The 24,858-nt window shown below is 43.7% G+C and overlaps 1 protein-coding gene across 1 annotated transcript in view; it reads left to right on the forward strand.

Moving 5' to 3' along the window:
* Nucleotides 1-24,858, forward strand: part of LOC136610189 (zinc metalloproteinase-disintegrin-like MTP4) — a 72,805-nt gene that overhangs the window by 46,354 nt on the left and 1,593 nt on the right. Inside the window, exons 17-22 of the mRNA XM_066589431.1 lie at nucleotides 1,923-2,029; nucleotides 2,596-2,740; nucleotides 5,929-6,009; nucleotides 9,052-9,132; nucleotides 9,246-9,324; nucleotides 21,948-21,999. Coding sequence (XP_066445528.1) covers nucleotides 1,923-2,029; nucleotides 2,596-2,740; nucleotides 5,929-6,009; nucleotides 9,052-9,132; nucleotides 9,246-9,324; nucleotides 21,948-21,999 — 545 coding nt within the window. The remainder of the gene's footprint in view (nucleotides 1-1,922; nucleotides 2,030-2,595; nucleotides 2,741-5,928; nucleotides 6,010-9,051; nucleotides 9,133-9,245; nucleotides 9,325-21,947; nucleotides 22,000-24,858) is intronic.

Here is a 24,858-nt window from a genome sequence, read left to right on the forward strand (position 1 = left end):
GGAGCAGGAGGGATACCCAGTTGTTTTGCCCCATGTGCCCATTTCAACCAGGCCTCCGTAATTACCCCTGTCTTCGGAGATAACACACAGTTTACAGTATTACTTTTATCTAAGATTTAGGGAATGCAAAAAGGGGGAGTTATTTTTAAGGAGTCAATTATTTTCCTGCACAAGTGAGCAATGGGGCCTGGAATTTATTCAGTTACGCCCTGAAATCCAATGGGTGTTCCCTCCCTTATAAGCCTAGCCATGTGTCCTGTAAGTAGATTGGGGCCACAATGGGTATGTTTCTGAACACAGGGAAAAAAAGGGGTATCCATTTTGGGGTGTAAATCCACATTGTCATGTGCACTATAGAAAAAAATGTGCCTTTAAAATGACACATTTGCAAAACTATGACATTTTTTTTTTCTTCTAAATTGCATTAACTTCTGAAAAAAATATGTGGGTCAAAATACTCGTGACCCTCCCCCCCCCCCCCCCCCCCCCCCTCAGTGAATACACTAAGGGGTTTAGTTTCTAGAGTGGGGTCATTTGTGGGAGTATCTTTCATTCTGACACCTATGAGCCTTTGCAATCTTGGCTTGGTGTAGAAAAACAAAATGTTCCTTAAAATGTTAATAATCAATGTTAAAGGAGATGTCCCGAGGCAGCAAGTGGGGTTATACACTTCTGTATGGCCATAATAATGCACTTTGTAATATACATTGTGCATTAATTATGAGCCATACAGAAGTTATAAAAAGTTTTTTACTTACCTGCTCCGTTGCTGGCGTCCTGGTCTCCATGGTGCCGACTAATTTTTGGCCTCCGATGGCCAAATTAGCCGCGCTTGCGCAGTCCGGGTCTTCTGCTGTTCTCTATGGGGCTCCGTGTAGCTCCGTGTAGCTCCGCCCCGTCACGTGCCGATTCCAGCCAATCAGGAGGCTGGAATCGGCAGTGGACCGCACAGAAGAGCTGCGGTCCACGAAGATAGAGGATCCCGGCGGCCATCTTCAGCGGTAAGTATTGAAGTCACCGGACCGCCGGGATTCAGGTAAGCGCTGTGCGGGTGGTTTTTTTAACCCCTGCATCGGGGTTGTCTCGCGCCGAACGGGGGGGGGGGTTTAAAAAAAAAAAAACCCGTTTCGGCGCGGGACATCTCCTTTAAATTTGTACGTCTCCTAAATGGTTAAAAAAAAACGAAATTTTTTTAAATATGCATCCAGAATAAAGTTAACAGCTGGAAATATACATTTTATCAAAAAATTGTACAGTATGTTTGCACATATTTGAGATATTGCAATTGAAAATGTGAAAAAATATATTTTTTTTAATTTTCCCAATTTTGGCGCTTGGTTTTGAAGTGGAATTGCCGCAGAATTCCTTCGGATTTGCTAGGAGCGAGATCTGCAGCAATACTGTGGAACATTTACATTTTAGACATACAGATTTTGGTGTGGATTTGTCCATGGCGAAATTCTCCACCATGTGTAAAAGCAGCCTAAAGGGGTTATCCTGTAGATAATTTATTGATTGCTGTAAGTCCGACTACTGGGACCTACAGGGATCACGAGAATGTGGCATGGTTAGTCCATCGAGTGAATTCAACAGCGATGGGCATGCAGAACCACCACTCCATTCACTTCTAAGCAGATAGCCGAGTGAATGGAACATTGGTAATGCACCCGCACCACCATTCCCTTTATACAGTTTTCATGATCCTTTCCGTCAGTTGTCAAGCCCACAACAATTAATCGTTTAGCATTTGTGTGGGGTATCAGAATGTAAGCCAGGCAAAGGGCAGTGTCTGAGGCTGAATACTTACTAAAATCTGTAGTGTTGTTTCCTGTTTTTGCAGCAGGATATAGAATAACCTCATTTACCTGGCATCCTACAATGGATATGTCAGCTTTCATTACATTTAGTTTCTTCTTTTTTAGGAGCCATCACTGGAGATGATCAGTGTTTTACAGCGAATGCAGAAGGCAGTGCAAGGGGATACTGCAGGAAAGAAGGGACAAAGTACATTCCGTGTGCAAAGGAGTGAGTATGCTAGGGTCACCTGTATTTTAGTCATTAGAACCAGATAGTGACTACTCTGCTTTTTTTATCTGTTTTTATTTTGAGGTGAGCTGTTACTTGCCGGCTGACAATCAGCCGCTGCTCTTTTGTGGGGCTGTCCCGTCTTCAGCCCCGGCCCCTCCACATAATAACACCCCCCTATACCCCCTCCCTGTCTTCGGGGAGAGTGACAGCAGGGCCGGGAGCGGACATAGGAGGCAGGGGAGGGAGGACAGTGACAGCGGGGTCGGTACAGAGGGCTGGTGGCTTGAAAAGTGACACGGGGGGGGGGGGGCGGAGCGCAGTGGGGACAATGACAGCAGGAGCGGAGATGCTAGTAGTAGGAGTAGGAAGAGTAGTAGTGGGAGGAGGGCGAGGAGATGTGTGAGCTGTCTGCGAGGAGAGCTGGTACATGTGTCTCTGGGGAGCTGTGGATTCTTCTTGCTCAGTAGTCGGCCCGTGCTGTGTCTAGAATACCGTAAATTGCTCATAAATCATTAATATCTGTTAATTTCTTGTCACTAGTAGAACACACTTTGTATTTCCTTGCAGGGATGTAAATTGTGGACTTCTGTACTGTAGCGGTGGTGCACCCACTCCTAACATCAGAGGATATGTCGTTACCTTTAAAGCATGTAAGACCTTTGTATTTGATGGTGGACTGGTGGCTACAGGGACAAAGTGCAGTGCTACAAATGTAAGTACACACATACTTGTGTATCTGCACAATGTCAAATGTAACAATATATACTGTTTATAACCTTAGTAATCTGCTGTACACACATCAATGGATAGAAATCATTGAGGCTCATTAAAAGGCTATGAATGCAACTTTTGTATTTTTTGCAATTGCATTTAAATTTAAGGGGTATTCTCATCTCGGCCCATAATGCCAAAGATGGGAAATATTTCTGTGTTCACTGTGGCCAAAGTGGCCAGAAGTACAGAAACGGCCCATTTTGGCCTTTGCTACACTGTTTCTGTAACTCCCATACAAGTGTATGGAAGTTGTGGGTACAGAATAGTTTGCTGTGCTATTCTGCTTCCGTAACTGCCATTCACTTCCTAGAGAGTTACAAAAGCAGTGTAGTGCAGCTCGTTCGGCTGTTTCCTTAACTCTCAACCACCTGCAATCACCACGTACAGCCAGTCTAGAGGTGCTCAGCCATGTTCTTGAGATAATTGTGGGATCTGCATCTATCAGACTAAAAAATATCTACTTACAATAAGGAAAGAATCGTAGAGGAAAGCAGACACCCCCGTACCACAATAATGAATAACAGAATAACATAGGAATAACAGAAAGACAATTAGCAAGTTCGTAACAATATTAATCACAGGCAGCGGTCAGCTGTCATTTAATGAATGGCTGAGTACTGCCTGTGATTGGCTGAACACTCAGCCAATCAGATACAGCCCTTTCAGTAGGCAAGGATTTTAAATCCCCGCCTGTTGAAAGAGCTTCACATCAGTGCAGGGAGACAAGTAGCTAGACGCGCTTGAGCCCCGGCAGCGGTGGAGAGGTGAGTATATATTTTTTTTACACAAGCTAGGGATGATTTTCAGGGAAGGGCTCATATTTTAAGCAGCCACGGCCCCATTGAAAGCAATGGTGCACGGAGCTTCATTCACGCGTGTTTTTGCACGTATGTGGATGCGCGGTTTTGTGCGCACCTATGTACGCACGAACAGACGCTCGTGTGAACGGGGCCTGAATAATCATATGGTCTTAGTAGCTGCCTGACCTACATGCTGCATCCTGCATAGACTGTCTGTCCTCCCAATATGCCTCACAGCCTCTGGTAAAAGGATCACTCTCTTCTGCTGGTGACCTAGGCGCAGGCAGGGAGGTAGTTTTGACAAACTTTGCCAGTTTTACGACAGTGTCCCCACCCCAGTCAGCCCTGCAACGGCACACGGCGCCATCGTGGATCCCTGGACCGCTTCCTTCACTGCATATAAGTTGGTCTTTTCTGTGGGTCATGGTGTCAGCAGACAGCTCTGGACCTCCTCAGCATATGTACACAGATATTTTAGCAAGCCAGGATCAGAATAGCGAATAGGAGGTTTAGCAGTAGCTCGCACCTAATTACCTTTCACATCCCCCGCTAGGCTACGCTCCTTTACTTCAGCAGTCTAGCAATAAACGTGCCCCGAAGGAGGCATTGTAGTTGGAATGTGATATGCTTAACACAAAAAAGAGACGAGAAGAAGTTCGACCCATAGATTTCCTTAAAGGGGTTGTCCCGCGCCGAAACGGGGTTTTTTTTTTTTAAACCCCCCCCCCCCGTTCGGCGCGAGACAACCCCGATGCAGGGGTTAAAAAAACAACCCCCACAGCGCTTACCTGAATCCCGGCGGTCCGGCATCTTCATACTCACCTGCTGAAGATGGCCGCCGGGATCCTCTGTCTCCATGGACCGCAGGGCTTCTGTGCGGTCCATTGCCGATTCCAGCCTCCTGATTGGCTGGAATCGGCACGTGACGGGGCGGAGCTACACGGAGCCCCATAGAGAAGAGGAGAAGACCCGGACTGCGCAAGCGCGGCTAATTTGGCCATCGGAGGGCGAAAATTAGTCGGCACCATGGAGACGAGGACGCCAGCAACGGAGCAGGTAAGTATGAAACTTTTTATAACTTCTGTATGGCTCATAATTAATGCACAATGTACATTACAAAGTGCATTATTATGGCCATGCAGAAGTGTATAGACCCACTTGCTGCCTCGGGACAACCCCTTTAAGAAGCGACTCAAGATATTCACAGGGATTTCTTCCCTTAACTCCCTCAGTCCTATCAGTCTGATGTTGCATCTGCATGATAATTTTTCCAAGTTGTCGAGTTTCTGTTGTGTAGAAGAAGAGCCTGCAGCTGAGCGCTAGGTGGTGTGGCTACATCTTCCAAATCAAAAACCCGGGTCTCCACCACAGTAGGGCATTCTCTTTTGTACGTCCGCTTGTAGCAAGCTAAAATCTGACTGTAAAGCATCTATCTTTTTCACGATTGTGGACCAGTCGTTGAAAATGCATCTGGAGTAGCTGTTCCAGAAAGAGATCCAATGAGACTCTGTAGAGACACTAGGCTGAGGATCTGCCATAGTGCTGGGTCACGTAGAGTGCTGTAACTTATTAGTAAGTTTGGTCTGATTGGTGGGGGCCATGCAAACTGAAGAGACACACAAGACCAGAAGAAGTGTAATCTGGAGCAGGAGTAACGTCAAGCCGGAGCTATTATAGTATCACAGCGGAGTCCTCAGAAAAAGAGTTCAGCTTTCACCACATCAGAAAACAAATGTAGATATCAAACCATGCAGAGCTACAGTGTCTACAGTGACTATCTGGGTGCAGCACTATAAATAATCCCTTATAACAGCGCCAACACCCAAATTTCTGGTATCATGGCACCCAGGATGTGAGCGCTGATGCCAGGGGAACAGACAGTGACGCTTGTGTCTCTGGTTGCAGCGGTCACATGACGTCCGCTGTAAACACAAACCAGGAGAGCTGCGGGAGCTGTTGTCTGCTCAGGATCTGTATGCATGAAACATGAAGAGATTTTTCATGAAGATTATTTACAGAGTTCCTTCATTTTGTATTATAGATACATGTATGGGGCCCCATTACTATTTTTTTCATTACTAGTATTAAGCCATATCTCTTGATAAGACCAGGGAGAAGCAGTGCCATGGAAAAGTCATACAAGTCATGTGGTTAACTAGGATTGCATTTCACGTCCTAGTGGTAGATACCTATAGGAGACTTAGGACTCCAGCAATGGCAATGTTATATGAAATGATACATGCAGTTGATCATATACAGGGAAGGTTAAAAATGATGTTAAGAAGGATGAACTTTAAATTCCTATTTTTTATCTTTTTTCACTCAGAAAGTAGATCTAACATCAACTGATCTTCCTTGTGCTGTTGAGGAAATAAAAGAATGCAGGCTATCCATTAGCAGAGATATGGTGAGGGAATACTTAGCTAACTTAAATGAATTCAAGGGTCCAAGTTCAGATGAATAGGATACTGAAGAAAGCAGCAGAGGTAATTGCTGAACCACAAACCATAATCTTTGAAAATTCCAGAAGATTGGAAAAGGGCAAATGTTGTCCCTATCTTCAAAAAAAAGGGAAGAAGGTGGATCCAGGAAACTACAGGCCTGTGAGCCTGACGTCTATACCGGGAAAGATCTTTGAGCAAATTATTAAACTGCATATATGCAAGTACTTGGATGAGAATGAAGTAATTAGCCAAAGCCAACCTGGGTTTGTAACAACCAAGTCATGCCAGACAAATCTAATTTCCTTCCATGACAGAATGAGGCCTCAGTCACACGGGCGTTTTTTCGCACGATTTGCGGATCGCATAACGGATGCGCATCTGCAAATTGTGTGACCGGGGCCGACGATTCGCTGAAAAATCTGCACCTAGCAGTGTTTTCAGTGAAACGGCCCCGCTATCCTCTGCCACAGCTGTGGCACAGCTGTGGCACAGCTGTGGCAGAGGAGAACGATGTTCGCCTATTGAATTGAATGGAGCCGGCAATACAGCCGCTCCATTGAAAGCAATGGGCTGCCGGCAAGCGCTGGATGAATTTTCGGGGAAGGGCTTAAAATATAAGCCCTTGTCCGAAAACCATCCTGAAAATGTGTTAAAAAAAAAAGTATACTCACCTTTTTCCTGCAGCCGGAGTTCAGCCGCGTCCGGCCGGCAGTTCTCCTGAACTGCTCTGTGTAGTATTCAGCCTGCTAAATGGGCTGCCTCGGATTGGTCACAGCCCTCACCAATCAGAGGCAGCTCTCACTCACCCATTCATGAATTCATGAATGGGTGAGTGAGTGCTGCCTCTGATTGGCTGAGCGCAGGGACCAATCAGAGGCAGCTCTCAGCTGTTATTCAATAGCTGAGAGCTGCCTCTAATTGGTCCCTGCGCTCAGCCAATCAGGCAGCACTCACTCACCCATTTATGAATGGGTGAGTGAGAGCTGCCTCTGATTGGTGAGGGCTGTGACCAATCAGTGGCAGCCCATTTAGCAGGCTGAATACTACACAGAGCAGTTCAGGAGAACTACCGGCCGGACGCGGCTGAACTCCGGCTGCAGGAAAAAGGTGAGTATACTTTTTTTTTTTAACACATTTTCAGGATGGTTTTCAGGGCAGGGCTTATATTTTAAGCCCTTCCCCGAAAATTCATCCAGCGCTTGCCGGCAGCCCATTGCTTTCAATGGAGCCGGCTGTATTGCCAGCTCCATTGAATTCAATGGGCGAACATCGTTCTTCTCTGCCACAGCTGTTACAGCTGTGGCAGAGGAGAACGATCTTTAAGTATATGTGCTCAATGGGGTCGGCGCTGCTGCCGCCGGCCCCATTGAGTGTATATATAGAACACAACGATGCGCAGAACGCAGATAGGCGCGTTCTGCGAATCGTTGTGTCCTATAATTTATCGCACATCCGCATAAAAAGTGGACATGTGACCGAACCCATTGGGATGCATTGGGTCTATAGATCTGCAGATCGCAAGCGCGTCTGCAGATCGGACCAAAATACGCTTGTGTGACCGAGCCCTTACTGACTTGGTTGATAATGGAAATGCATTAGATATTGTATATCTTGACTTCAGTAAAGAATTTGACAAGGTATCTCATGCCATCCTTATTGAAAAAATGACCAAATATGGGATTTACAAGGCAACTGTTAGGTAGATTCCCAACTGGCTGAGTGATCGTACTCAAGAGTGGTCATAAATGGAAGAATGTGGCAAGTGGGGTACCACAAGGCTCTGTCCTAGGCCCTGTGTTGTTCAACATTTTTATAAATGTTCTGGAGGTGGAAATTGAGTGGAAACTGATCACTTTTGCCAACTACACAAAGCTAGGAGGGATAGCGAACACTAGAGAAGAGAGAGAGGATTTAAAAGCATCTAGAAAAAGCTTGCACAGTGGTTGGCAACTAACAAAATGATATTTAACAAGGAGAAATGTAAGGTCCTACATCTGGGCAAGAAAAATAAAAAACACTCTTGCAGAATGGGAGGAATTTGGCTTAGCAGCAGCACATGTACAATAGACTTGGGTATACTAATAGATCATAGACTGAACATGAGTCAACAATGTGATGCAGCAGCCAAAAAGGCAAACACAATTCTGAGATGTATTAAGAGAAGCATAGAGTCTAGATCACGGGAGGTCATTATCCCCCTCTACTCTTCCTTAGTCAGACCTCATCTGGAATACTGTATCCAAGTCTAGGCCCCACAATTTAAAAAAGACATAGGCAAACTGGAGCAAGTTTAGAGAAGAGTTACCAGGATGGTGAGCGGTCTGCAAATCATGTCCTATGAGAAACTGTTAAAGGATCTGGGAATGTTTAACTTGCAGAAAAAAGGTTGAGAGGAGACTTAATAGCGGTCTACAAATATCTGAAGGGCTGTCACAGTGCAGAGGGATCAGCCCTATTCTCATTTGCACTAGGAAAGACTATAAGCAATGGGATGAAACTGAAAAGGAGGAGACACAGATTAGATATTAAAAAAAACTTTCTGGCAGTGAGGGTGATCAATGAGTGGAACTGGTGGTGAGTTCTTTTTCAATGGAAGTCTTCAAACAAGGGCTGGACAGACATATGTCTGGGATGATTCAGTGAATCCTGCATTGAGCAGGGGGTTGGACCCAATGACCCTGGAGGTCCCTTCCAACTCTACCATTCTATGATTCTCAGTGTCATTACAAATGTACATCATACATGAAGGATTTCTGCAGTAGGTGAGGTCACGATACCAAACTGGACAGCTTTTGATACTAATTCCCCCATGTCCCACCTACATAAAGCCTCTTATAGGGGATACATGGGATATTGTAAAAATATTATTTCTAGCCACTGCTGAGTGTTCCCTTATTTGCTGTGGAACCTTTTACTAATGTAAGTCCTGGATGATTGTAGTAAATGATACAAAAGAGAAGTCAGGTTAATATCAATATCTAATTGTGAATTACTGTGTTTTTCAGGTCTGTATGAATGGGAAATGTTCCAGCATAGAAGAATCCTACATGACAGCAAATTGTCAAGCCAAATGCTCAGGACATGCGGTGAGACTAAATGTGCTCCCCAGATCTCCGATGTACTACCGTCATACACATTTGACACTGAGAAATATTCTCTCCTATTGTCTTGTGGCTGATACGGCTTCTTTTTCCTGCAGGTTTGTGATCATGATCTGGAGTGCCATTGTGAAAAGGGCTGGATACCCCCTGACTGTACAGTCCGCATGGATACAGCTGGTAAGATGGAAGAGATCATTGATGGGTCGTTGTACTGTACTAAGGGGCTGTACAGTAGATGTGGTTTCTTATTTAACTCTTTTAGGGCATCATTTAGACTCCAGCATGTAATTTGCTTGTGTTTTATTAGCCCCTTGAGGAAATGGACATTTTTCATGTTTGTTTTCCCCTTCTTGCTCCCCCCCAAAAATATAACTTTTTTATTTTTCTGTAACATATGGGGGAGGAGCAGAAGCGCTACAAATAATAGCTATATAAATCAAAAGTGTATTGTCACTTGGGATCAGTGGAATTGCTGGGTGCATCTTTCCCTTTTTTATTTACTGTGGCTTGCTATAAAACACAAATAAACAAATGAATTTACAGGGTTACAAACTCTTCAGAAGAGACCTTGGGAACCAGAAGGGGTATGTCTGTATGTTAAATCCTATTTAATGCCAAGACTACGAGAGGATCTAGGTGTAGGAGATGAACACGTGGAATCTCTATGGTTAGAAATATAAAAATGGAATACTAATAAAATCCTGATAGGAGATTTCTATAGGCCACAAAAAAAGAACAGAAGAAACTGAAAACTTATTAATTAGACAAATAGAAGAAGTATCAAACACCAGCAAAGTAATTATTATGGGGGACTTTAATTATCCGGGCTTAATATGGGAAGGTAAAAACTGCAAATCTCTCAAGGGTGATAAGTTCTTGAGAACAATTAAAGATACAGTAACTACCATACCCAACTTTTATGGGAGCCAACTAGAGGGAGGGCCATTCTAGACTTAGTAACCAACAGACCGGACAGAATCATGGCGTTGCAGGTTGAGGGACTCTTGGGAAATGATTACCATAATATAATTAACTTCCAGTTGTCACTCAATAGGAAGCCTTATCAGGGAACTTTAATTCTGAGCTGATCAAATTTTGCTTTACTAAAGTGTTTTTCATGCAAAGATAATCTTTCAAACTGCCGAAAGATTTAAGGCCCATTTACACAAGCAGATAATCGTTCAAAGATCGCTCAAATGACAGTTTGAGCGACAGCTTTGAGCAATTATTTTGCATAAAAAATAAATTATATTTAAGTAGCTATGTATGTAAATGAAGCCTTCACTGAACACAGCTAATAGCCCGAGGCTATTATCTGCGCTCAGATTCTTTGTTCTCCACGGGGAAATAATGCTATCTGCACTCCCCCGTGGAGAACGACTGATAAAAGTGATCGTTAAAATCAAGTCAGCTTGATTTTAAGGATCAGCAAAAAGTGCCCGAGATGCGGGTGCCCCGCGCCCATTTACACGCACTTATTATCGCTAAAATGATCGCCGATTAGTGAATTTTTAGCGTTAATCGTCCAGTGTAAATGGGCCTTTAGAGATGCATTTGCATAAAGTGTTAATGGCTTTAATAGCCATTAACACTTTGTCATCTCCATTTGCTTGTAAAAGGACCTCCAGGTCTTGTTTGCTGAGTCGGGCGTGTGTTTAACCCCTTAACGACGGCCCCATCGGGAAACTACGTCCTGCCTAAGTGGGCCTTAATCCTAGAGGACGTAGTTTTATGCATCCTCTTTGGATTGATGCCCACTGGCCTGAGGACGTGACAGCTCTATGCTGTCGGTGCCCGCAGGTAGCCGACAGCATGGAGCTGTCATCCCAGGATGCGGGCAGTCCCCCCCGGCATTGCGATCGGCGCTATCCAATGGATAGCGCGGATCGCAAAAAAGTAAACAAAAAGTGAAAAAAAGATGAAGTTTCAGCTCCCCTCATGGGTCGCAACCATGGGGGGCGCTGAAACTGCTCACCGAAGTCCCCGGCGGTCCCCTGCTGTCCCCGGCGATGTCGGCGGCCCTCCGGCGTATTCTGCGCATGCGCGCCAGGAGAAAACTGGCGGCGCATGCGCAGAAGCGGCAGTTGCCCGGGAAATTTAAAATTTCCCATCTCCCGGCTACCTGCAGGTAGCCGAGAGACAGGCGATGCTGCCGGGGACCACGGTGACCGGTCCCCGGACCCGCGATCGCCGTTTACCGGAGGTAAACGGCAATCGCGAAAAAGTTACAAAAAGTTGTAAAAAACAAAAGTTTCACCTCCCCTCATGGATCGGATCCATGAGGGGAGGTGAAAATACTTACCCCCGTCCTCCGAGATGTTCCGTGGCGATCTGCCATTGCCGCGGGACTCTGCGCATGCGCAGAAGCCCGGATCGCCCGGGAGATTTGAAATCTCCTGGCGCCCGGCTATCAACAGATAGTCGGGCGCCGGTAGATGTCAGTGGGGACTGCGGTAAGCGGTCCCCGCTTCCGTGATCGCTGCTATCCCATGGATAGCGGCGATCATGGAAAAGTTGTAAAAAGTTAAAAAGTGTATAAGTTTCATCTCCCCTCACGGATCGGATCCGTGAGGGGAGATGAAAATAGTCCCCAAAAGTCCCCAAAGCCCCCAAAATTGCCAGAAATAACGGCAAAACTGCCAAAATGGCGGCGCATGCGCAGTAGAGCCTAAGGCAAAAGTTGCCTTGGGCATAGTGACTTGCAGGGACCAAAGTGATTGGTTCCTGCTGACATGGATGGCTGTGATATACCTATCACAGCCATCCATGTCATTTGTTTAGTAAATATGGCACACGATGAGTCCTGTGTATCTCTCCCCTGTCACTCAGAGTGATTTGTGACAGGAGAGAGATAGCTGAGAAAAATCGTGTGCGATATTCAGTGAAAAAACACAGAAAAAAACCCCGCCGCTGTCCCATATTTACCGCCCCTCGTACCCTTATTACCCCTCTACACCCGCGTCTGTTTTTTTTTTTTAAATTTTGGGGGGGGGGGGGGGGGGTAAAATATATATATTTTTTTTTGTCTACCTCCTCACCCTGTCTTCGCCACCCCTCATACCCTAATTACCCCACTATACCCACGTCCGTCTTTTTTTGTGGGTTACATTATTTTTTTTCATTTTTTTTTACGTCCATTTTTAAAAAATTTATAAAATGGATCGTAGACGCTATACCACAGAGCAAGCGTATGCGATGCTCTTTGCGTCAAGCTCCGGTAGCGAGGCTACCAGCGTATCGGAGTTTTTTTTAAGCGACGACTCAGCCTCTAGCGCTGTAGAGGCTGAGGTAGTTGTTGGGGCAGCAGGGCCAAGCATTGTGGCGCCTGCGACTGCGTGGAGTAACGCAGATGAATTTTTGCCCCGCATCCCCGCATTTACCGCCACGCCTGGCATAAATGCGGACGTCGCTAATTTCACTCCATTTAATTTTTTTAATTTATTCATAAGTGATGCCGTCCTGGATCTCATTGTCCGGCAGACAAACACTTATGCCGGACAGTACATAACCGCGCAGCCTGCGTCGTTATTCTCCAGGACGTGGACCCCCATTGACATCCCAGGAGTTAAAAAATTCCTGGGAATTGTCCTTCTTATGGGACTCGTAAAAAAACCATCTTTACGGTCCTACTGGTCTGCTAGCGCCGTTCACGCAACACCTGTGTTTGCGTCTGTAATGCCCCGCCAGCAGTTCGAAAACACCATGCGATTTTTCCACCTCGCCGATAATACACAAATTCCCCCCAGAAACGACCCAGAGTATGACCGCTTGTCTAAGTTGAGGCCCCTTATAATTCTATTAAAAGATTATTTTAAAAACGTTTACACCCCAGAAAAAAATTTGTCGGTAGACGAGTCGCTAATGAGCTTCAAGGGCTGTCTATCTTTTCGCCAGTTCATACCATCAAAACGCGCAAGATATGGTGTGAAACTATATAAAATATGTGAAAGCGCGAGCGGATATACGTCCGATTTTTTTATTTATGAGGGCAGAGACCGCCACCTAAATCCCCCCAATTGTCCTGAAAATATCGGCGTGAGTGGGAAAATTGTGTGGGAGCTTGTGGGCCCTTTTTTAAATAAAGGGTACCACATTTACACGGACAATTATTACACCAGCATCCCCCTGTTCAAGGCATTACATGACGCAGACACAGGTGCCTGCGGAACGGTGCGCAGAAATAGAGTAGGGTTCCCACAACCCCTAGTTTCAAGACGCGTGGACAAAGGAGCGTCTTACGCGCTGGCAAAGGACCCCTTACTTGCGATAAAGTGGTGCGACAAAAAGGACGTTTATATGCTGTCCACCATTCACACAGACGCCTGCGTTGCAGTAAGGGAGAGGGGGCTGCAACGCAGAAAATAAAACCGGTCTGTGTGACTGATTATAATAAATTTATGGGGGGGGGCGATTTATCCGACCAAGCTCTACAACCGTACTTGGTTAAAAGAAAGACGCGTGCGTGGTATAAGAAGGTAGCGATCTACCTAATACAGATCGCTACCTATAACGCGCACGTCGTCTATAAGTTATCTGGGGGCACCCTGAGCTTCCTCCAGTTCCAGGAGGAGCTCATCGAGCATCTATTATTTGAGACCACCGCACCTCGAAATGCATTGGAATCTGAGGAGGTGCGAAGGCTCACAGAGCGCCACTTTATGCACCCCATCCCGGAGACTCCGGGCAAAAAATACTCTCAAAAAAGGTGTCGCGTCTGCACAAAGCAAGGGAGGAGGAGGGATACACGTTTTTATTGCCCCACGTGCCCATCCCACCCTGGCCTTTGTAATTACCCCTGTTTCGAAATTTATCACACCGTTTTACATTATTAATTTTACTTTTTTAATTTCTTTATCACTTATGCCGCCCTATAATTTATTGTCCTGAAACGCCAAAAGGAGGGGGGGGGTGTTCTTTTTAGGGAGTCATTTTTATTTAGTTGCGCCCTGAAATCCAATAGGTGCTCCCTCCATTATAGGCCTAGCAATGTGTCCTGTATGCAAATTGGACCTATAATGGGGGTATTGCTGAACACAGAACAATTACCGCTATAAACCTTGGGGTACATCTCCCCAGTTTTCTCTGCTTAAAACAAAGAAAACTGTCATGAAAATGACAAATTTATGAAAAAAAAATGACACAATCAGCTAAAAAAATCAAAATTGGGATTTTGTTCCTTCCGCTTTATTCCAATTCATTCAAAAATTGTGCAGTTAAAATACACAGTACACCCCTAGATGAATTCGTTAAGGGGTCTAGTTTTCAAAATGGGGTCATTTGTGGGGGTCCTCAATGGTTTTGGCAGTTTAATGATTCTACAAGTGAGCAATGAGGCCTGGAATTTATTCAGTTGTGCCCTAAAATCCAATGGGTGTTCTCTCCATTACAGGCTTCACCATGTCCCCAGTTAGCAGATTGGGGCTACAATAAGTATGTTTCTGAACGCGGGACAAACAGGGGTATCCATTTTGGGGTGCAAGTCTTCATTCATAAATTCGCTGCACAAAAAACCTTTCTATTAAAAAGACACAATCAGCTAAAAAAATCAAAATTGGGATTTTGTTCCTTCTGCTTTACTCAAATTCATTTAAAAATTGTGGAGTCAAAATACGCAGTACACCCCTAGATGAATTCGTTAAGGGGTCTAATTTCAAAATGGGGTCATTTGTCGGGGTCCTAAATGGTTTTTGCCGCTCAAGAGCTCTACAAGTGTGATATGGGGCCTAAAGAGCCTTCAAGCTAAATTTCTGTTCTGAAAGCCACCGACTACTGCTTTCATTTAGGGCCCCGTTGTGCTTCAAGACATAAAATTAGGGCCACAATGGGTATGTTTCTGAACACGGGACAAGCGGGGGTATCTATTTTGGGGTTCAAGTCTTCTTTTATATGTGTGCTGAAGAAAAAAATCTGCTTTTAAAATGAAAGAATTGCCAAAAAAATGAAAATCCCAATTTTTTCTTTCTGCTTTGCTTGAATTCATTCAAAAATTGTGGGGTCAAAATGGTCAGTACACCCCTAGATAAATCCGTTAAGGGGTCTAGTTTTCAAAATGGGGTCATTTGTGCGGGTCCTCAATGGTTTTGGTCGCTCAAGAGCTCTACAAGTGTGATATGGGGCCTAAAGAGCCTTCAAGCTAAATTTCTGTTCTGAAAGCCACCGACTACTCCTTTCATTTAGGGCCCCGTTGTGCATCGAGACATAAAATTAGGGCCACAATGGGTATGTTCCTGAACACGGGACAAACAGGGGTATCTATTTTGGGGTGCAAGTCTTTTATATGTGTGCTGAAGAAAAAAATCTGCTTTTTAAATGACAGAATTGCCAAAAAAATGAAAATCCCAATTTTTTCTTTCTGCTTTGCTTGAATTCATTCAAAAATTGTGGGGTCAAAATGGTCAGTACACCCCTAGATAAATCCGTTAAGGGGTCTAGTTTTCAAAATGGGGTCATTTGTGCGGGTCCTCAATGGTTTTGGTCGCTCAAGAGCTCTACAAGTGTGATATGGGGCCTAAAGAGCCTTCAAGCTAAATTTCTGTTCTGAAAGCCACCGACTACTCCTTTCATTTAGGGCCCCGTTGTGCATCGAGACATAAAATTAGGGCCACAATGGGTATGTTCCTGAACACGGGACAAACAGGGGTATCTATTTTGGGGTGCAAGTCTTTTATATGTGTGCTGAAGAAAAAAATCTGCTTTTTAAATGACAGAATTGCCAAAAAAATGAAAATCCCAATTTTTTCTTTCTGCTTTGCTTGAATTCATTCAAAAATTGTGGGGTCAAAATGGTCAGTACACCCCTAGATAAATCCGTTAAGGGGTCTAGTTTTCAAAATGGGGTCATTTGTGCGGGTCCTCAATGGTTTTGGTCGCTCAAGAGCTCTACAAGTGTGATATGGGGCCTAAAGAGCCTTCAAGCTAAATTTCTGTTCTGAAAGCCACCGACTACTCCTTTCATTTAGGGCCCCGTTGTGCATCGAGACATAAAATTAGGGCCACAATGGGTATGTTTCTGAACACGGGACAAACAGGGGTATCTATTTTGGGGTTCAAGTCTTCTTTTATATGTGTGCTGAAGAAAAAAATCTGCTTTTAAAATGACAGAATTGCCAAAAAAATGAAAATCCCAATTTTTTCTTTCTGCTTTGCTTGAATTCATTCAAAAACTGTGGGGTCAAAATGGTCAGTACACCCCTAGATAAATTCGTTATGGGGTCTAGTTTTCAAAATGGGGTCATTTGTGGGGGTCCTCAATGGTTTTGGCCACTCAAGAGCTCTACAAGTGTGATATGGGGCCGAAAAGCCTTCAAGGAAATTTTCTGCTCTGAAAGCCACCGACTACTCCTTTCATTTTGGGCCCCGTTGTGCATCGAGACATAAGATTAGGGCCACAATGGGTATGTTTCTGAAAACAGGACAAACAGGGGTATCCATTTTGGGGTGTCACTCCTTATTCTCATGTGCAATATAGAAAAAAAATATGTCTTTAAAATGACATATTTGCAAAACTGTGACTTTTTATTTTTTCTCTTCTAAATTGCATTAACTCCTGAATAAAAACTATGGGGTCAAAATACTCATGACACCCCTCAGTAGATACATTAAGGGGTGTAGTTTTTAAAATGGGGTCATTTGTGGGGGTAGCTATCATTCTGACACCTATGAGCCTTTGCAATCTTGCGGTGGTGCAGGAAAACAAAGTGTTTCTCAAAATGCTGAAAAGTAATGTTAAATTTGTACGTCCTCTAAATGGTTAAAAAAAACACAAAAGTTTTTCAAATGTGCATTCAGAATAAAGTAAACAGATTGAAATATATACCTTAGCAAAAATTTGTACGGTATGTTTGCACATATTTGCGTAATTACAGTTGAAAATGTGAAAAAATGACAATTTTTTCAAAATTTTCCCAATATTGGCACTTTTAATAAATATTCATAAATACTATCCGTCTATTTTTTCCAACTATATGAAGTACAACATGTGGCGAAAAAACAATGTCAGATTCACTTGGATATGTAAAGCCTTTACGGAGTTATGCTATGTTGAATGACGCATGTCAGATTTCCAAAATTTGGCTCCGTCACTAAGGCGCAAACAGGCTTCGTCACTAAGGGGTTAAACAAACAGCTGCTAGAACATTCCATTGTTCTCCTCCTGGCTAGTGTAAACATGCTGTGAGGAGAACATTATGCAGTCTTTTGAAAGATGAGTGAAATGCATTCCAATTGAATGTATTTGCTCAGTCTTTCAGCTGCTGAACAATGCCTAACAAAGGAGGAAGTGCAGAGTCTGCTCAAAAAGATTAAAATCGACAGATTGCTGGGCCCAGATGGAATACACCCAATGTTTCTAAGGAAACTAAGTGAGGTGGTAGACAGACTGCTATTTCTTATGTTTAAGCACTCTGTATCACTGGATTGGCGCATTGCCAATGTGGTTCCTATGTACAAAAATAGGTCAAGAAGGGAGCCTGGTAACTACGGGCCGGTAAGTCTCACTTTAATAATTGAAAAAATATTCAAGGGGTTTCTGAGAGACACTATCCTAGAATACTTCAAGGAAAACAACGGTATAACTCCTCATCAGCACTAGTTCATAAGGGGTCAATTATGTCAAACCAACTTGTTCTAGGCTGGACCTGGGAGATTGATCTTGTATATCTGGATTTTTCTAAAGCATTTGACACCATGTTGCATAATAGGTTAATATTAGAGATGAGCGAACACGTTCGGCCCCGCCCCTTTTTCGCCCGAACACCGAACTTTGCGAACACTTCAGTGTTCGGGCGAAAAAGTTCGGGGGCCGCCGTGGCAGCGCGGGGGGGTGCGGCGGGGAGTGGGGGGGAGAGAGAGGGCTCCCCCCTGTTCCCCGCTACTGCCGCCCGCGCCGCCGCGCATCTCCCCGCCCCCCGGCGGCACCCGGACCTTTACGCGCGAACACTGCAGTGTTCGGCAAAGCCGGTGTCCGGGTGCGGATGTGTCCGTAACGGACATGTTCGCTCATCTCTAGTTAATATATAAAATCAGACAGCTCGGTCTGGGCGAAAATGTGTGTATCTCGGTAAAGAATTGGCTTGGAGATAGAAAGCAGAGGGTAGTAATAAATGGTAATACTCTGATTGGGCCACCATCGCTAGCGGGGTGCCACAGGGTTCAGTGTTGGGCCCCATTCTGTTCAATATATTTATCAATGACCTGATAGAGGGGCTGCACAGCAAAATATCAATATTTGCAGATGAGACAAAATTATACAAGATAATTAATACAACGGAGGACAATGTGCGGCTACAAGAGGACCTAGATAAACTGGGGGCTTGGGTAGAAAAATGGCAAATGAAGTTCAATGTTGATAAATGTAAGGTTATGCACATGGGCAGGAGAAACGGATGTCACCAATATACACTAAATGGGGTACTGCTAGGGGAAAGTGAGATGGAAAAAGACCTGGGGTACTAGTGGATTGAAGACTAAACTGGAGCAATCAATGCCAGTCAGCTGCTGCAAATGCAAATAAAGTCTTGGGGTAAAAGAGGTATAGGAGCGAAGGGACAAGAACATTATACTTCCACTATATAAGACAGTTGTCAGGCCCCACATGAAATACTGTGTACAGTTCTGGGCACCAGTGCTCAGGAAATAAATTGCGTTGCTTGAGAGGGGTTCAAAGACAAGCAACTAAATTAATAAACTGAATAAGAGGGCTGGAATAACCAGAGAGGCTATCAAAATTGGGATTATGCACCCTAGAAAAAAGACAGCTAAGGGGCATCCAAATAACTATGGTTTTATCACCAACACAGAAGGGGGTTCTTTACTGTAAGAGCAGTGAGACTGTGGAACTCTTTGCCTGAGGACGTGGTAATGGCAAAATCCATAGAGGTGTTTAAGAGGGGACTAGATGTCTTTTTAGAGCGCTATGATATTACAGGTTATAGACATTAAATAACCAGAAGGGTTGTCGATCCAGGTATCTTCCGACTGCCTGTTTGGAGTCAGGTAGGAACTTTGAAACGTTGATCCAGCGATTATTCTGACTGCCATTATGGAGTCGTGAAGGAATTTTTGTTTCCCCCAAAATGGGGGAAATTGACTTCTGCCTCATTGAAGGTTTTTTGCCTTCCTCTGGATCAACAAGGGGAGTAGAAACAGGCTGAAATGGATGGACATTTGTCTTTTTTTCAGCCTAGCATACTATGTTTTGTTACATATAGTCTGCTTGTGGTTTTCAGTCTCCATTGCTTTGCACGGGTGAGTAATTATGGACTGGGTTACTCAATCAGGGTGTAATAAATTGCATCAGTGGAACTTTTTATGTCCATTCCAAACAGGTTTTGATTTATATAGCTCTTATCTGTAGCGAATCTGTTCCTCTTCTAAGTGAGTGTGCGTGGCTGCATTCTAATAGGATGACAGTTGTCTAAACGACTGCACGAGCTCTAGAATCACTGCTTGCTTGTTAGCGCTCATGCAGAGCATTTAGACAAGCATATCAATGATCCAGCAATGATTTTCATGCTGGTTGAAAGTGAGCAATCGACGAACTGTAGAAGAATAGTGCACAGTGGCTGTGCATTTAGATGCGATGATTATCATGCAAATTTGTTCTTTTTAATAAATGTTGCGCAATAATCTTCCCGTGTAAATGGCCCTTAACTGCTGTACTGTCTTTTAAGTTTGTTGTGTCTTAAAGGGGTTCTGACACAAAAGCAGCCATTGTTCCCTGGTCTGCCTAATGGACCCAGGGAACCCATTGGTTAATGGCTGCTAAAGCATAAAAATCTTATACTTACCTGTTCTCCTGTTGTTGGCATGGGGGGGGGTCATCTCCTGGCAGCATATTAGCACTTTCTGCTTAGGTTAAGCAGCCTGACTAGAGCCACCTGATTGGTGCACGCTGTGCAGTCACGTGGTGCCGAAGAGCCAATCAGGTGGCTCTAATCAGCAGCGCTGCTTAACCTAAGCAGAAAGTGCTAGTTTGCCTCCCGGCAGGCAGTCTTCTTCCTCCAGCAGCCGTGCCGATCCGGGATCGCGCGCATGCGCAGTGGAGAGGTGCCCTCTGACAGGAGTCAGGACGGGCCGCGTCTCCACTGCGCATGCTCAGCACTCCGGAGTTCAGCCAGGACGGACGGGCCGCCCACAGCAAGCACTGCTTGTGACGTGCTTGCTGTGGCGGTCCGTCCGTTGACCTCGGAAGTGTCTGACGGACGGACCAGAGCAGGAAGCGGTCTTTTTGACCGCTCCTGCTCTGCTTTAAAGGCACAGAAGAAGATGCCGGCTGGAGGGGACATGCCTGGCGATCAGGCCAGGCCAGGCCAGGCAAGGTGAGTACAATTTTTTTTTTTTTCATGTCAGAACCCCTTTAAGTGTGTGACTTTGTATTAGTGACTTAGGATTCAGAGACTGTGGAAGAGTAACTTAGTTATTTACTGTTTATTTATGTAAACATTTCACATATATATAATCAATCTGTACAATCCCCATTTACAGTGTGTTCCATGATTAATAGTGCCATCCAGTTTACGTCTTGAGCCATGTATGCAGTCCTTGAACAGCAAATTGAGGGTGCATACTGCTGTACGAACTGTGAGCATGTTGCACATTTGGAAGCCCAGATCCTGGATCTAAATGCACAGCTTGTGACACTGAAATCCATTGGCACCATGGAAGGGGGTTTGCTGCTCACTGAGCAGGCACTTGCTGGGGTAGATGTGGGGGTGAATGGTAGCATGCATGTGCAGGAGAATCAGGCAGCTAGCTGGGTGACAGAAGGAAGGGTAAAGGGAAGTGATTCAGGGAGGCTAGTTCTGAACTGGCACATCACAATAAGTTTTCACTGTTGGCAAATAAGAGGGATGCCATTACAGGATTAACACTGCTACAGCACAACATGGCCTCTGACCGCTAGCAGGATGTCTGCTCAGTAAGGGCTTTTACCCACTAGCGTTTTTTTAATGCTGCAATATCGCTACATTTTTTTCAATGAGACTTTCTAATGTTAAAATTGCATCACACAAAAATCGCAAAAGCACATACTTGTGATTTTTGTGCGATGCGATTTTAACAGTGGCAGATTGCCCTGTCTGTCTCTTTACTAACTGAATCTCCCACTACCCGGACCTGTCTAGCCTGCCCTGTGCTTTTATTCACCTTCTTAGGGCTTTTACCCACTAGCGTATTTTTTAACGCTGCGATATCACTGCGTTTTTTCAATGGAACTTTCTAATGTTAAAATCGCATCGCACAAAAATCAAAAAAGTGCATGATAGCGAGCTCTCGAACCTACGCTGGTCCTTCCTCAGGCATAATGGAACAGATCTGAAGACTTATTTATATGAAAACATATACACATGATCAAATGGGAGGGCACAAACATGGTATGCTTAGTTTAAAGCGAATTCCAGAAGAGGATAATATAGGGCACAGACAAATTGTGATTAATAGCACTTTGATAAATACCAGAAAGGGATAACAGTAAATACTTAATTAGTTCAGTGACAAGGAATGTGAAAGTTTTATGGTCTCTAGATGTTAGAGGGTCAGTAGGCCAGCATGTTACCTCTGCTCTGGGTTTCTCATATCCTCCACGGATGTAAAACAAAAAAAACACTGAGATTAATTCCAGTTTCTGATACTATCAAAGGTGGTTATAAACTTATATTCCCAAATTCTTCTGTGAAGTTGGGACTTACAATTTAATCTCACTATTTGATCACGCTTCATGAATGCTTTATTATTTGTATCCTTTTTCTGATACTACTTACTGTATTTTCAACAGAACTGTCATTGCTCTTGTTTGTTTATAGAACTGAATGATTTACAATGTGATTACCTATTGATTCTACGCCTACCTTTGTTGTAATCCCCCCCCCCCCTTTTTTACCATAATGAAAAATAAAGACTGTATACAAAAAAATAACTCTCATATGTTGTGTGTTGTGTCCGTGACTAAAAAAAATGACGTTTCGACCTCCTGCGGTCTTTGTGGAGCTTGACAAAGACCGCCGGGGGTCAAAACATCACCTGTATTGGGAATGGAGAAAGAAAAAAAATTTGCACCATTTATCGCTGCCACCACCTTTATTTATGAGGGGATTTGTATCCTGTCCGAGGTCAGTATTTGTGAGCAGGCTTTGTAGCCCCTTACATTGCGTGGATAAGTTTCTTTTTGTGTGTTAGATCTGTTCTATTATGCTTGAGGAAGAACTCTGCGTAGGTTCGAAAGCTTGCTATAACATCATGTATTTTTGTTAGTCATTAAAAGGTATCATATCTACAAGATTACTTGGTTTCTCCTACTGAGAACAATCACACAGTACAATTACTGCAATGTCAAATGTCTATAGTTGTGTTTTTGGGGGGTTATTGTATTACTTGAAGAAAAAAATAATAATTTCTGTCAATAGGGTTTTATGAAGACTTATTTCTTGCAAAACCTCTAGTTTCTATTGGGGCCATTTTTGGATACATACAAATTTTTTGATCAAGTTTTATAAAATATCTTGGAGATGGGGTGAACGGAAAAAAACAATTCTGGCACTGTGTGTTTTTTTCATAGAGTGTTCATTGTGTGGGATAACTGATGCATATTATTAATTGATTAGACTTTTATAGATATGACAATGCCTAGTTATTTTTTGCTTTAATTTTTTTGGGTTAAAATAGGAACACGTGGTTTTCATCATGTTGTAAATCCATAAACACGAAATCTACCTTATTCTCCACTTAAGTAGAATAGGGCTTTTTGGCTGTAGGGCATACCCCTTTCCTATCCCCCTAACCCTCCCTCCTCGTTATCCCTTCCCGATTGACATAGTTAATGTTAGAGTGCATCTGCTGTGAGCGCAGACCTAGTTTTCCTATGACTGTTTATATAGATTACAACACAAGAATTAATCAGGTTGAGTTAGAAAAAAAGAAATGTATTATTCTGCTGTAAAACATGTTTAAATTTAAAACCATTTCCCATTGTAGTCTACAGTTCTTTAATAAAATACTTTTGAACCATAAAATTTGGAAAGGGGTTTTTTAACTTTGATTTTTTTTAATTGTAATTATTAGGAAAACCTTACCTTTTTTTTTAGTCCTCATTGGGAACCTAAACTAGCAAACATTTGATTGTTTTTACAACTTACTGCAATACTTCAGGTAGGGCTTAATAGGCAAACAAACATGGCTGCCCTGGGGGGCTTAACAAGGCCCAAGCTGCCATGTTGACTGAACAGTTACCTGTGATTTTGTTGCAGGTGAGTCATTCCGGTGATGGAGGGAGCTCCCTCCCTCTTCTGGGCCATTTAACCCCTTGAGTGGCACGCCTGGAAATTTTCCGGGACGAGCTCCGCTGCCCATGGTGATATAGCCCAGAGGCTTTGCGGGCTATGTTTCACTATGGGACCTGCAGAGCACAATTCCATAAGCTGTGGTAGTGTACTCTGCCTGCACAGTCCCACAGAGAACAGTGCAGGACTTTAAAAAAAGAAGCAGGAAGATATTACTGATCTGCCAGCAACCTCTCGCTTCTTTTTTTTTAAACTCCTGCACTGCTTTGTTTACAGGTTGCCACGGAGACTATCGCCGGCAATGGTCTCTGTGGCAGGGAGACCTGGTGATCAGCTGTCAGAGGATAGCCAGGCACCAGCTTTTACACAGCAGAGAATGAAGAAAACCTCCGATCTCTGCTGTGTTAACCCTTTACATGCCACAATCTATGCGACCGCAGCATGTAAAGGACTGACAGAGGGAGGGGTCTCCCTCTGTCAGAGGATAGCCGGGCACAAGCTCTAATACAGCAGAGAATGGAGAAAACCTCAGATCTCTGCTGTTTAATCATTTACATGCCGCGGTCTATGCGACCGTGGCATGTAAAGGGCTGACACCATCGGACCCCCGCAATGTGATCATGGGGTCCTGATGGGTCTCTGTGGAAGTCGCCTAAAGAGACAAAAATGTTAAACTTAAAAAAAAAACTAGTAAAAAAACATAAAATAAACACTTTTCTCCTTTTACTTTGTAAAAAATTAAAAAACAAATTACACATGTGGTATCCCTGTGTTCCTAATGAGCCAGAGAAGGAAATTAGTACATTATTTAACCCCTTAATGATGCCCCCCCCCCTTTTCGTTTTTTCCTCTCCCCTTTTAAAAAATCATAACTTTTATTTATCTATCGACGTCGCTGTACGACGGCTTGTTTTTTGCGGGACGAGCTGTATTTTTCAATGGTGCTATATAAAGTACCATATAATGTACTGAAAAAAGTTTACAAAATTCTAAGTGGAGTAAAATGAAAAATCGACATTCCGCCATCTTTCAGTGCGTCTTGTTTCTACGGCGCACAATCTGTAACAAAGATGACATGATAACCTTATTCTATGGGACAGTACGATTACTATGATACCAAACTTGTATAGTTTTGGGGGGTTTTTTGGGTAGTACTTGTATTTTTTTTTTATTTTTCTGTGAATGTAGTTGAGCAAGGGCTCATTTTTTGTGGGATGTCCTGTAGTTTACATTAGTACCAATTCGGAATACATCCAACTTTTTGGTCGTTTTATATTGCATTTTTTTCTGGGAGACAGGGTGACTGAAAGTGCATTTCTGGCATTCTTTATTTTTTTTGGACTACGTTCACCGTGCTTTACTTTGATAGATTGGACTTTTACGTATGCGGCGATACCAAATATTATTTTTTTTATAATTTAGATTTTTTTATTATAGA

This window comes from Eleutherodactylus coqui, chromosome 2, assembly GCF_035609145.1.
Source record: "Eleutherodactylus coqui strain aEleCoq1 chromosome 2, aEleCoq1.hap1, whole genome shotgun sequence".
Lineage (NCBI taxonomy): Eukaryota > Metazoa > Chordata > Amphibia > Anura > Eleutherodactylidae > Eleutherodactylus > Eleutherodactylus coqui.